Raw genomic sequence first — 13,683 nt, 5'->3', positions numbered from 1 at the left:
AAACCATTCATATAGCAGTAATTTCAACTACAGAGGTCATCTGGAAGAGAAAAAAAAAAGCCCTTTTTTTGTTAGCACTGTCATTTATATCACCCAAACATTTTGTTGAAAAAATAGATTAAACAACCAATAAATTAACTGTGAGTTTCATACTTTAATTTTTAAAATAAAAAATAAAAGCTGACATTACCCTAAAAAAATACTGCTTTAGTCAACTGAGCATAAAATGCACAAACAAACATGGTTTTAACCAGAAGTAAAATTTAAACCTAAGAGCTGTGCTAGAAAAATCCTCTTGCTGCTTGCAGTTTTAAGCACTAAAATAAGAAGATGTGGGTCTCAGACAGGCTCTCCTGGAGCCCAGGCCGCCTCAGGCCTTCTATGCAGGTCCTGTGCTTCCTGACCCCAGGTTGTGACTACAGAGCTGCAGTGCCGGTCCAACTGGACTACATCCCCAGCTCCAACCTCAGAGGTTTTTAATAGGGGAAATATAAAATACAAGAGCACTAGGAACTTGGGATATATACATCCTCTTCTTCTGATGTTTCTGTGGGAATTCTGTTACTTGAATAAATAGGTTTAAAAACCATTACACCAAGAAATATAAGGACTTTTAAGCAGAAAGTGACCACTATCATAACAAGGAATATTAGATAAATCCAAGTATTTGTAGTCTTAGAGACTGCTTTTCGAAATTATCATAAATTTGATACCTACATAAAAACAATCTTTAATGCTAAGATCTAATAAACTCTGAAAACAAAATTATTGACTCTTTAAGAAAAACGTGTTACAGACTGAGGATGGGCTGCTGGCACAGTCCTTGCCATCATGCAGCTGTGGGCTGGAACTCCAGCACTATAGAAACCTATTAATCGCTGCCATCAGGACAATGGAGAGGCAGATGTTCAAGATCATACTCAAGAAGAGAAGGAGAAAAGAGGGAAGAGGAAGGAGGAAGAAGAAGGGAGAGAAAGGGGAAGAAGAGGAAGAAGAAACTATTAAACTAAAATATCTAAAATTAAAAAAAAAAATCAGGCTGGAAAGATGGCTCAGTGGTTAAGAGCACTGACTGGCTTTCCTGAGGTCCTGAGTTCAATTCCCAAGCACATGGTGGCTCACAACCATCTATAATGAGATCTGCTGCCCTCTTCTGGCAAGCAAGCATATATGCAGACAGAACACTGTATACTTAATGAATAAATAAAATCTTTAAAAAAAAAATTCAAGCAAACCAAACCACAATAAGCAAAGTACCGTTTAGAAGTAAAGCAACGCTGGGTAGCCGCTGTACTGGCCGGATGAGAAGTTCCACAAGGCTCTGCCGACCACACTCTGGTTTAGCTTGATTTATCTAAAAAGAAGTAATTTATTATACACAAAAATAGTTCAAAACATCCTATCACAAATATCCTCGTCAAGAATTAAGAGAAGAGGGAGCAGGTGATGACCGAAGGTAAAGGCGCTTGCTGCCACCGCAGACACCCACAGTCAAGCCTCAGAATCTACAGGGTCGAAGGTCAGGAACCTCTGGCCCATACTTGCATGCACAAGCACTGAGATGAACAACCATGCATGCACATGCCCAAAACAAATCAATAAATAAACCAAGAATCTATGGAGAAGATGTAGAATGGCAGCTACTCTTTGGTAGATCACCATGATTCGATAATTTAAAAATTCTGTCTACAGAGAATGTGTTCCTCTCCACACTTGTACACATACAGCATCGTTAAGCTCTATAAAAGACTACACACATCACTCCTGAAGACGTTTTAACCTAGCAATTGTTCTGACACCGCTGGCTAAAGTAAAGCCCTGATGGGAGAAAGAAAAATCACTAAAGGCAAACACGGCATCATTGGAATACCGATAGTGTTTCAAGAATTAATCATTGGTAACATAATTTCCTTTTAAAATCACCATATGGGCCGCCATATGCAAGGTCCTGGGATCAATCCTACAACATCCTTATTCACTCCACTGTGTCTTGGCCCCTCTGTAAAATAGCACATCTTCTAAATCTAAACATCATAGCCACCCACAGGAACAACTGAAATTAACACCAGTATTAACATTATAAATTACTCTTTTAAATAGTATTTTAATGAATTCTTTCATAAGTGATTATCAGAGTTTTGTATGAAAGAAATATATATTACCTTGAGAAATGCATGAAATCTGGGCTTCTGTTTCTCACATTTAATAATTGTTTCCTTGCTCATTTCAAAGAAATTTACAAACGGAGGATAGGTTTTTACCAAATCTTTTGACTAGATACAAAACAGAAAAATCAATTTGTTATAAATGTCACCCTTAGACAATGAATCTTTGTGACACAACTGACAATCACAATCACATGTATAAGCAAAAGAAAAATTTTAAATAAGTTTCCTCAATATTTCTATTAAATGTACGAATTTGTCTTACAAGTAAGTGTGTGTGTGCACACACACATATGCACGCTGTTGAAAGCTCTCGTTTTCACACCTGTTTCTGTTGAATTTGCTCCCTCAATTAGGATTAAACCAGAAAAACGACCTATCTGAGGGTGCTTACTGAGTGATCATCACACATTCTAGAAGGGAAGAAAGAGAGAGAGAAAGAGAGAGAGAGACAGACAGACAGACAGACAGACAGGGGTTAACTAGCTCAGTGTTAAGAGTGTTTGCATAGCCGGGCGGTGGTGGCGCACGCCTTTAATCCCAGCACTCGGGAGGCAGAGGCAGGCGGATCTCTGTGAGTTCGAGGCCAGCCTGGTCTACAGAGCTAGTTCCAGGACAGGCTCCAAAGCCACAGAGAAACCCTGTCTCGAAAAACCAAAAAAAAAAAAAAAAAAAAAAAAAAAAAAGAGTGTTTGCATATAATAAAAGAAGCACTATGTCTTCAAGATTCACTATGTAGCTCTGGCTAGCTTGGAACCGGCTCTGTAGACCAGGCTGGCCTCAAACTCATAGATCCACCTGCCTCTGCCTCCAAGTGCTGGATTAAAGGTATGCGCCACCACTGTCCAGCACAAGCAAAGTTTTTTTTTAAAAAAAAATTGTAAATATATATAACCATTTGAGGATAGCAAACAATTTTACACAAGTCACTAAACAACTGAGAGATAACTAGTGTTCTGATGATGAACTTGTATAAAGCTGGGAATACAGAAAGCATGTTTTAAAAGTCAAGAACAACTCCAGCATATTCTAGAACCATGTGAAATCTCAAATAGCATTTTCAACGTTTTCTCCCCGATAAGTCTGAAATCTATGAGGTTGTAAACAAACACTTACATATTTAAGAAAGACGTCACCAATGCTTTTGCTCTCATCCCAATTAACAATAAGGTCTTCAAGATCATCCTGAAACAGAACAAATCAAAACACTTAAATTTAACAGCTCCTTACACATCTCATACCTTTTATAAGATCTTTTACTAGGGGGAAAAAAAAATCACTTTATGTAATACCTTAATGTTATGTGTCAGACAGACCAATACTAATTCCCCAATATGACTAATATTTCAATGCTTTGTCTTACTAATTATAAAGCTGATTGGCCTTATCAATTATGAAAAGGCTACTTTTAATACTGTTCCTGTAGCAACTAATTTAATACAAGTCATTAAAAACTATAACCTGTAACATGGTCAAGCAAATTTTAGCAAAAGGGACAGATGGTAAGTACTGCAAGGCCATATGGCTTTTGTTACCAGTACTCAGTTTTGCAGAATGGAAGCGAGCATAGAAAGTAGGCAATCGGGAGTGAAGAGACTGGAACAGGAGTCCCAGCGGAAGCCTCTATCACAACTCTCCCCTCCGGGCTCAGAGGAGGCAGAGATGTCAGAGCCAGGAGGGGTGACTCTGAGGAAGCAGCGTCTTCCACACACAAGAGGACTAAACACATATGAACTCGGGGACTGCAGCAGAATGCACAATACTGCACATATGCAAGCCAGACAAAATCCCAGCACTGAGGAGAAACAAGTCCTAGCCCTAGCCAAAAAGTTATTTGGAACTGATACCTTCTGCGAAACAGAAAATTAGTTTTTGGCAACGGACTGTCACTGGGCATACCAACCACGCTTCAGGACAGGCCTCATGCCCAGAAGAGCTGGTCAACACAAAACAGACTCCATGAAATTTTCTTATTCATGGGCTTTTTGTTGTGTTTTGATAATTTTTTTGTCCTGCTAGCTTTTTGTTTGTTTCTTTGCTTTGCTTGGATTTGTTGTTGTTGTTTGTTTTTGAGATAAGGAACAGGAAGTTAGGTAAGCAGGGAGGTAGGGAGCACCTGAGAAGTGGGGGAGGAGAAAGAATATTATCAAAATATCTATAAAAAGTATAAAAATGAACTCTACTATAAGACTCTTTACCAGAACAGAGGACTAAATACAGTCTATGAACTATAGTTTGCTAATTTCTGGTCCATAAAATTCCTCAATCCTCCTAAAACAGAAAATACTCATAAAGATTTGAATGAGGAGATGGCTCAAGTATCTAAAGCACTTTTTGCTTTTCCAGAGAATCCAGGTTCAATTTCCAGCACCCACACCTGGAACTCCAGATTCTGGACATCCAATGCCAACTTCTGATTCTGTGGACACCAAGCACATATATGGTATGCATACAAATGTGCAGGCAAAATATTTATCCACATACAATAAGTCTTAAAGATGCTTTTATTGCTCAACAGTGATGGCACATGCCTTTAATGCCAGCACTTGGGAGGCAGAGGCAGGCAGTCTCCATGAGTTCGAGGCCAACCTGGTCTACAGAGTGAGTTCCAGGTCAGGCTCTAAAGTTACACAGAGAGACCCTGTCTCAAAAAGCAAAAATAAATAAATAACTAAAATAAAATTTTAAAAAATTATTGAAGACATTTACAAAATTTAAACTGAGAGCAGTGTCTTAAACCTGTAATCCCCACTTGAGCAAGGAGGATCACAAAGCCAGCTACATGGTAAGATATAAGTTTCACATACAAAACTTATTTTCCTAGCTAGGAAGAAATGCCTGAAATGGAGTCTGGACCAAAAGCTACACAGAGAAAGCTTGTCTCAGGAAAAAAAAACAAAAACAAAACAAGGCAAAACAAAACAAACAAACAAACAAGTCAGTAAGAAGAAAAGGCAAAACAAACTGGAAAGTTCACAAAACAACAACAAATAAAAACAAAACAGCTATGGAGTTCATTTTGTGTTGGTCCTACTCCTGAGCACGGGGTCTCCCCTGGAATGCAACTGATATGCCCAAGTGGGGTTCCACAGAAGAAACACCTGAACTGTTACAGTAAGTACACACAGCCTCCAAAGAGAACGCCATCGATCTTCAAAGCATGTTTACCTTTATCTTCATATGCACATCAAAGATATCCGGGATGCTCCCAAAAATAGTCTTGATCTCTTCTGGTGCAAGAATAGGTCCACCACGTTGCCCTTCTTCTTCTAACGGCACCTGAAATAACTAAATGGGGCTCCAGTTTAGGCAAACTGAGAGAAAGAAGGCTAAAGTACAAACAGTGACGAACAGTGTTGGCAGCATCCTAAGAAGCTGAGGGGACAACCTCTCCTAAATTCACAAGCTTTTCTCAGGACACTGCGTTCTCACTCACGTATTCATATACTCTGTTACATAGAGGAGGGGTGTTAGGTGCACTGGCTGCTCTTCTAGGAGACCCAGGTTCAGTTCCCAGCCACCATATGGTGGTTTACAACCTTCTGTGACTCTAATCCAGGGAATCCAATACACTCTTCTAGGTTCCACTGGCACAGTGGCAAAACACCCATAAATTAAAAATAAATCTTTATTTTTACAAAAGGAATCTAACAAATACATTATTAGAATTAGTATAAAAGTAACTCCTACTTTATTCAGTTTGTAAGGAAGAAAGCAATAAGCTTTCTAGACATATAATAGTAGTACAATGCTAAATGTTTTAGAAATAGTAGCACAAAAATTCAATAGCAAAGAAAATAGATTTCCAAATCTCATATGAGAAAACCTGAACTCTGCCCACTTATTGCTGCAACTTTTTTTATATTATTGTCAGTGTGTGTGTCTATGTGTGAAAGCTAGAAGGGGAGATGTAAAGATGGAAGGCAGGAAGGGAAGAGGAAAACCCTGGGTGCACACATGCGACAGTGCACATGCAGAGGTCAGAGGAAAGCTGTGAAGGCCATATTCCCCTTCCACCTGAGATCCTGAGACCAAAGGACGTCTTTCGAGGTAAGTGCAATGTTTACTCATTGAGCCATCTCACCAGTGGGTCCTGCTGTACTAGTTATAAGGCGAAAAAACCAAAACAAACCAAACAAACAAAAACCTTGAATAACAAATACACACATAAGCACATCTTATTCATATGGCCCAAAAATAAATCTAACACAAAACTTAAACTGAGCGTGGCAGCAGACAACTTTAATCCCAGCATTTGGGAGGCAGAGGTAGGTGGATTCCATAACATCAAGGCGAGCCTGGTCTACATACCAAGTTCCAGGGCAGCCAGGGCTACATAGGGAGACGCTGTCTCAAAAGTTAAAGAAATTTAAAGAATGTAAAAATCGGTGCCATAAAATACAAGACCATTTAAACACATGTATAAGTAAGATACATATGTTCAAAACCAGAGAGCTGTGGGTGAAACCAAAGATCAAATCACACACACAGTCACAGACTGAAACTCAACACAGTAAGGATGACAATACCACCCAAAAGAAAACCCAATGTCCTTTAAAAGAACAAGACACAAAAACATAGAGAGGATGCAAGATGGGGAGAGTCTTTTAGAAAGTTAGGACCTCCTTCGTACTCACTTGAATGATTGTTGCCAGGATATTGACGTAATTACTCTCCGTCTGGTAGAGCTCTCTTGCCACTTGCCACCTGGCTGACTGCTTTGGAGGAACTGGAGTAGAACTTCTAGAAGACTTAGTACAAGACTTGGGTGTTTCTGAAAAGGAAGAGAGGTTTAACTGGAAGGTGGATCTAAACAATAGACAGACATACTAGCACCACCATAGAGATTTCTGTTAAAGTAAAATTTCCTGTGGGACAAGGCCAGAAAAACACAGTGACCAAAAAGTTCATTAATTCAGAGCTGAAAATATAGCTCAATGGGAGAAAGCTTACCTGGCAGATGTGATGTTCTAGGTTCAATCTCAACACCAATTAAAAACTGATGGAGATTTTACTGATAAATGGCCGATAGTCTTTAAATCTGCCAACATCATTAAATTAAAAGGAAGTTTCCTAAATGACAGGAAACTAAATGATGAAAATAATGTGTATCCTGGGTTGTATTATAAACTAAAATACAAACTTTTGTTATTGTTGTTTGAGTGGGGGCTAGAAATCAGGTCAAGATTAAGAAAACTAGAGAAATCTAAAAATACTAGCGCGGTTCTTGTTATTGATGCTATAACTGCTATGTAGTTATTTAAGAACCGTCTCCAATCGAGCTGTAGTGGTGCATGTCTGTAAGCTCATCATTCAGGACGCCGGAGGAAAGCATGGCTTCCAGAACACCCAAGGAATACAGTGTTACCCTGTTCCTGTCTCTACGCAGGGCTGGGAATGCACCTCCCCAGCACGTGGGGTCCTGAGAGCAAGTCCAGTACTTAGAAAGCACTAACACAAAAGAAAAGGAATGACCAAATACAGACACTTAAACATTTAGAGCTAAAGACTTATGCCGTCAACTATTCCCTCTCACAGAGCACAAATGTATATGGAGGACTGAATTGATTCTAAAGAATACATGGCAAAATAATTCCATGTAGAGAACCTGAAAAATCACAGGTTTTTGAAAAACTAAAATAAAATAGAAAAAAATGTTAAAATACTTCAGCGTAAAACAAGAGGAATCCAGGCACTATGGTGTATGCCTTTAATCTCAACACTCAGGAAGTAGGTGAATCTTTAAGAGTTCAAGGCCAGCCTGAAGTGACTTTCAGGACAGCCAGGACCATGTTAAGAGACCTTGTCTCAAAAAGTAAATCATGACAAAGAGGAATGGATGGGCTATGATTACACTATTACAATAATGTGAACGTCCTCTACACTGATAGAGGGCCTCTTTCACAGATAACCAAATGGCTCTGTGGTTAAGAACACTGGTGTTTTTGCAAATCTAGGATCAATTCCTAATACCCCCACAAAAGCTCAGAACTAACTCCAACTCCAGAGTTAGCTTCAAATCCCTTTTCTGACCTCCTGAGACAGTGGTTCTCAACCACAGTGTGTGTGTGTGTGTGTGTGTGTGTGTGTGCGCGCGCGCGCAGAATGACCCTTTCACAGAGGCCACACATTAGATATCCTGCACACCAAGACATTAGGATTCCGAACAGTAGCTTAATTACAGTTACAAAGTAGCAACAAAATAATTTTACTGTTGGGATCACCCTCTCGTGAGGAACTATATTAAAGGGGCGCAGCATTAGGAAGATTGAAAACCACTGCTCTAGAGGCACCAGACATGCCCATGGTGTGTACACATGCACGCTGACAAAACATAAAAACATTCATACACATGAAATAAAACTTTTAAGAAATTAACCAAAAATTATTAGCTCAAAGTATCACAACATAGAAACATCTAGTCCAACCCAAAATGAGAGAAGACAGAAGAATTCTCATGTTTTAAGCATGTATCATGAAACAAAAATTGGCTAAGAGCTTAATATTCATTTTCTTTCTATCATATGATTAGAGCACTTCAGCATCGCATACAGCTTCCTAGGATGGTTTCACAGGAGAAAAGAATTTTTCACAAAGAAGTATGTGGGATAGAAAAGAGTAAATAGTCCTAATCCTTACCTACTTTTACACAAATATTTTAAAATATTTTTATGTTAAAACAATGATGTGTATTGTGAAGCTCTAAATTGTCTGAAAAACAGTTAAGAGTTGAAAACATTCCCCACATGCCCTACATTATCTCAGGCTACACTCACTTGAGTGAGGTCCAGTCCGCGACAGTGATGTTAGATTACACTGTGTCTAACTGGGGTCCGCCAGCTGGAGATCTCAAGAGTGCATTCGCACATCTGCTTTAATGGTTAGTTTTCTTCTATCTCCTAAACTGCATTCAAGCCCTAGATCTTTAAGATCAGCTCCTTACTACCTCAGGCCCTTGTCCACTACAAATACAGGACCAAGCCAAATACATATGGTCATGCAGGCCTGTGACCCGTTACTCAGATGGTTGAAGCAGAAAGATTTCAAATTTAAAAGCTACTCATTTTCCACCTGACTAAAACTGAACTATCGTCTTCAAAGATAGTGTCATTTAGGCCGAGGCACTATCTCTTTCACTTAAATTACTACTGAAGCCACACGTGGTAGCACACACCTATAACACTGACTTAGGAGGTGAAAACGAGAGGATTAGTTCAATGCCAGTCTTGGCTACATACAAAATTCAAGGCCAAGACGGGCTATGAGACCGTCTCAGTGAAATGAGGAAAAGAGTTACTACAGTACAAAGCCACTAAATGACTTTTAAAGCCGAGACGTGACATGTTTCAATTTTTCCATTTTTAAGACTTATGAATCCAAAATGTACAAAGCCAAAACTCAAAATGGAGATGTAATATAGGAAACCACAATAATAAAAAAGCCTCTTATATACAAGAAAAACTGAGAAAGGAAGGATGAGAAAAGACACAGGAGTTGAGTGTAGTGAAGAGGTTCAGAAGTTCCCATTGGTTAAATTTAAGATTCCTACTACAAAAAAACAGAATGTCTCAAGTTAGCAGCTAAACAGAGAAGACACATTCAGGGAACATCAGCAGAGAAAATTAAAGACATGGAATTAAATGAGATCGCTAGAAAAATACAGTGAAGAAACTCAGAAAAACCATAAAGCATTTGGAGTAAGAGTTGGAAGGAAAAGTTAGGCAAAGGAGAAAGAAAGAAGCTACATCACAAAGCCCGGGAAGGTTGAAGAAATGCATCCATGAAGGAGTTTAGCTGTCAAACTCTGAGAACTGTGAATTAGATAAAGACCGTCTCCCAGGCAGAGAAATTGCATGCAGTATGGACTGCTACTCAATGGAGTAAGCTGAGAGGGCAGGAGAAACAAGAAATGAATTCATGGATCAATCAGAACATGCTATGGAATCTAAAGCTTTTTGAGTCTTAAATATAAAAAAATCCTACCTATTTACAGAGAGAACTGCTGGTGATCAAAACAGGGTTAATTACAGTTCTCCTGTCAGTTGCACATAAAGTGACATCACCCTCTTCTGACTTAACTCCACCTATTCATTCACCTTATTTTCCCCATAATAAATGTACCATTTCTTACAACTATGGTGGTGTGTTCCTAAAGTCCCAGCACTTGAAGAAGCAGGGGGGTCAGCAGTTTAAGACTGGTCCAGACTACCTGAGACCTTGATCCCCACCAAAAAGCAAGCAACCCTTTAAAATAGCTGTCACTCTCCAGCTACAGCCCTGGGCAAGTCATCACTCCCTGAACCTAAGTTCAGTGGCCTGCAGATAGACACCACCTATTACAAACACACACAAAAGCATAGAGTACAATTATTCAGCAAAAGCATCATTATGCATAATGGACATAGCTGATCGGGGTGTGTGTGTGTGTGTGTGTGTGTGTGTGTGCGCGCGCGTGCGTGTGTGTGTGTGTGTGTGTGTGTGTGTGTGTGTGTGTAGTTTGTTTTAGACAGAATCTCACGTTGGCCAGACTGTCTTGAACTCATCTTCTGGTCTCTACCTGCCCAGTACTAGCATTACAAGGGCTATGCTTAGCTTTCCAAGTGTCTTATTTCCTCAACTAGAATAAACCTTTCCTATTCATTCACTGTAGTAGAGATTTATTCTTTTAGTCATTTCAGTCCATTCCATTTTGAAGATTAATTTAGTAAGATGTGAACTACCTCCATAGTGAATGCTAGACTCGGGTGTGTTGGAGATATCAAGGAGTGAGCCAATAGAAAGGGAATGCTCAGCCGAGGGCCGCTTCCGGGGCGGGAAAGGGGAGAGGTCTGTCTCTCTGGAGAGCTGAGCCAGGGTTTCTCTCAGCCTGCGTCTTTTGCGGTTGCTGTTTGGAGTGCTCAGAGACAGCAGAGACACCGACTTCTTGAGCTCGGGAGTGTTCGTCTGAAACCAAAGCACAAAAGCTCAGTGTTGTGATGGTTCTGACTGAGACAGGAATGCAAAAGACACATCCCAAGTGGCAAAACTCCGAACTTTGTACAATGAGACTCTTACATCTACTAGACAATTCAGAAGCTTCATAAAACAAACTGGCCAAGACACCACTGTAACTGGCAGCCTAGCACCTCTTTTTCAGAGCCCCTTCTCCATGAATTACTAGCTACTCTTTTTAGGGCATGACCCGAGAGAGAATGAGCCACACATTCTTCTCCTTGTGCCCAAGCATATAGAGTGAGGGAACTAAGTACACGCCAGTATTTCCTGAGAAACACTGCCAGCTCAAACAAGGACTTGAGAGCTCTCTCAGTGCATCTAAAGCACATCTGAAACTTTACTGGGAACAAGACTAAAGAGCACAGTGAGGTAAGTACATAGATCTTATCGAGGAAACATGAAGTCTACAATCTTATACTCAATATAGTATTCAAAAATTATTTTCATTTTACTGAGGCAGGGTCTTGCTGTGTAGCCTGGGCTCACCTGGTACTTCACTACATTGCCAAACCTGGGTCTCAAACTCACTGGAAAGTTACTGTAGCCTCCTGAGTAACAGGATTATGATTATGTACATCACGCCTGGCTTCTCCACTCAAACTTACTAAATCTCAAACTGAAATAACTCTTCCCATAAATCTTTCTAGAATTTGTTTAATAGTCCTCTTTCTTGCCAGGCGGTGGTGGTGCATGCCTTTAATCCCAGCATTCAAGAGGCAAAGGCAGGCGGATCTTTGTGAGTTCGAGGCCAACCTGGTCTACAAAAGCTAGTTCCAGGACAGGCTCCAAAGCTACAGAGAAACCCTGTCTCAAAAAAAAAAAAAAAAAAAAAAAAAAAAGTCCTCTTCTCGATACCCAACATGAAAACAAGATATTTCTTGTTTACATTCTACTAGGAAAATTATCTTTTTAAGAACAATGACTCCCAGTTCGGGATGATAAATATGTGGCTCTTCAGGATATTAAGAACTCTGAGTCTTCCTATCTACTGAAATTTAACTACTGCTTTTCTTTTCCATAACTGTTTTAAATGTCACTCTCAACTAACTATTTTAAAGTTGTCTCAACTTTCCTCTCTCCCTCATTGTTCTACTTAAATGTCCTTACTTGGTTAGTCTAGAAAGCTGGTTCAACATTCGCTAGTCCCATTCAACCCTGCAGAGCCTCTCAGACTGAGAACCTCTACAATACTTGAATACAACACACCTTTGATTTAGTAGGGTTCAAGTCTCTAAAGACGGGTGTTACTGTTGATGTTTTATCATCAACAATCAGCAGGAGTAACTTGTGTTATATTAAATGTCTTTGCTAGGGTTTCTGTTTTTGTACTAAAAAACCATGACCAAAAGCAGCTTGGTGAAGAAAGGGATTATTTCATCTTACAACTTACAGTCAGTCCATCCATCAACCAGGGAAGTCAGCACAGGGCCCTGGAGCAGGAACTGAAGCAGAGGTCACGAAAAATGACTGCTTATTGGCTTGCTCCTCATGAGCAGCTCAGCCTGTTTTCTTATGGTTCCCAGAACCACCAACCCAAAGGTAGCAGAGACCACCGTGAAGTGGACCCTCCCACATTGATCAAAAATGTCTATGACAGGTTTGTCCATAAACCAATCCGGTGGGAACATTTGCTCAACTGAGGTCCTTCTTCGCAAGTGACTCCAGCTGTGTCAAGCTGACATAAACTCATCAGGACAGTGAAAGCCACCTCACTGCACTGCAGCTCCACTAAAATTACATAGACTAAGAATGTGGGTATATTCAACTACTCTTTATACATGTATACAACATGTATGCAATTATACCATGATTTCTACATGTTCTGGAAACAAAAGAATTTTCTACCAAAAAAAAAAATCACAGAGCGAATAGCTCAAGAGCAAAAACATACCTTTTCATACAAATACATCGTCTCTCCAGCACGAGCATCCATTTGAATGCTTCCCCAGAACCACTAGAGGAGAAGAAAATATTTAAGGTAAATCTAAATCTACCTCAGCAGAGAAATTATCGTACTGTTGAAGCTGGCTAATTTCACTCGAGTTACTTGCCTCTTGCTTGACAACAAAAAGTTTCTTGGAAGGTTCAAATGGAAGTTCCTTTATTGCATTCTCCTCAACAATAAGGTGGGTGCACCTTTCATCCCCAACCGGTAAGCAGCTCCCTCCTAGAGAACAGAACACAGCCACACACAATCAGACAACGGCTCCCCGACCGCCATCGCTACAGCCGCTATTTACTGAGAAGTGGGTAAACACGTCTGGGGAGAAAATGGAGAAAATTTTTATGATATCAGCCTTTTCTAATAAGGGCTTAAAGGGCTCATTTTGGCTTGGTTCAAGGGTTCATTCATGGCAGATAACCATGGCAGCAAAGCATAAGATGAGTGGTCAATTTTCAGGAAGCACCGGTGCTCCGCTCACTTTCTCCTTTGTATGTATGGGACGGCACACTCAAGGTAGGCTAGACCCTCTCTCATCTGTGCTCAGACCCTTGTCTCGGAGCCGCCGCACACACCGTGCCA

The 13,683-nt window shown here is 40.1% G+C and overlaps 1 protein-coding gene across 4 annotated transcripts in view; it reads right to left on the bottom strand.

Moving 5' to 3' along the window:
* Ect2 (epithelial cell transforming 2) overlaps positions 1 to 13,683 on the bottom strand; it is a 56,152-nt gene that overhangs the window by 24,419 nt on the left and 18,050 nt on the right. For all 4 annotated transcript variants that reach the window (XM_041659453.1, XM_041659455.1, XM_041659452.1 and 1 more), the window contains 8 exons: positions 13,211 to 13,326; positions 13,051 to 13,113; positions 10,886 to 11,108; positions 6,803 to 6,939; positions 5,334 to 5,453; positions 3,282 to 3,350; positions 2,163 to 2,273; positions 1,258 to 1,354 (listed from right to left, as the gene is read on the bottom strand). In XM_041659453.1, coding sequence (XP_041515387.1) covers positions 1,258 to 1,354; positions 2,163 to 2,273; positions 3,282 to 3,350; positions 5,334 to 5,453; positions 6,803 to 6,939; positions 10,886 to 11,108; positions 13,051 to 13,113; positions 13,211 to 13,326 — 936 coding nt within the window. The remainder of the gene's footprint in view (positions 1 to 1,257; positions 1,355 to 2,162; positions 2,274 to 3,281; positions 3,351 to 5,333; positions 5,454 to 6,802; positions 6,940 to 10,885; positions 11,109 to 13,050; positions 13,114 to 13,210; positions 13,327 to 13,683) is intronic.

Source organism: Microtus oregoni, unplaced genomic scaffold (assembly GCF_018167655.1).
Source record: "Microtus oregoni isolate MIOR12 unplaced genomic scaffold, Mior012 000010F_ref0000083, whole genome shotgun sequence".
Lineage (NCBI taxonomy): Eukaryota > Metazoa > Chordata > Mammalia > Rodentia > Cricetidae > Microtus > Microtus oregoni.
Note: the sequence above shows the minus strand (reverse complement) of the source record. Positions and strands in the feature narration are given on the sequence as shown.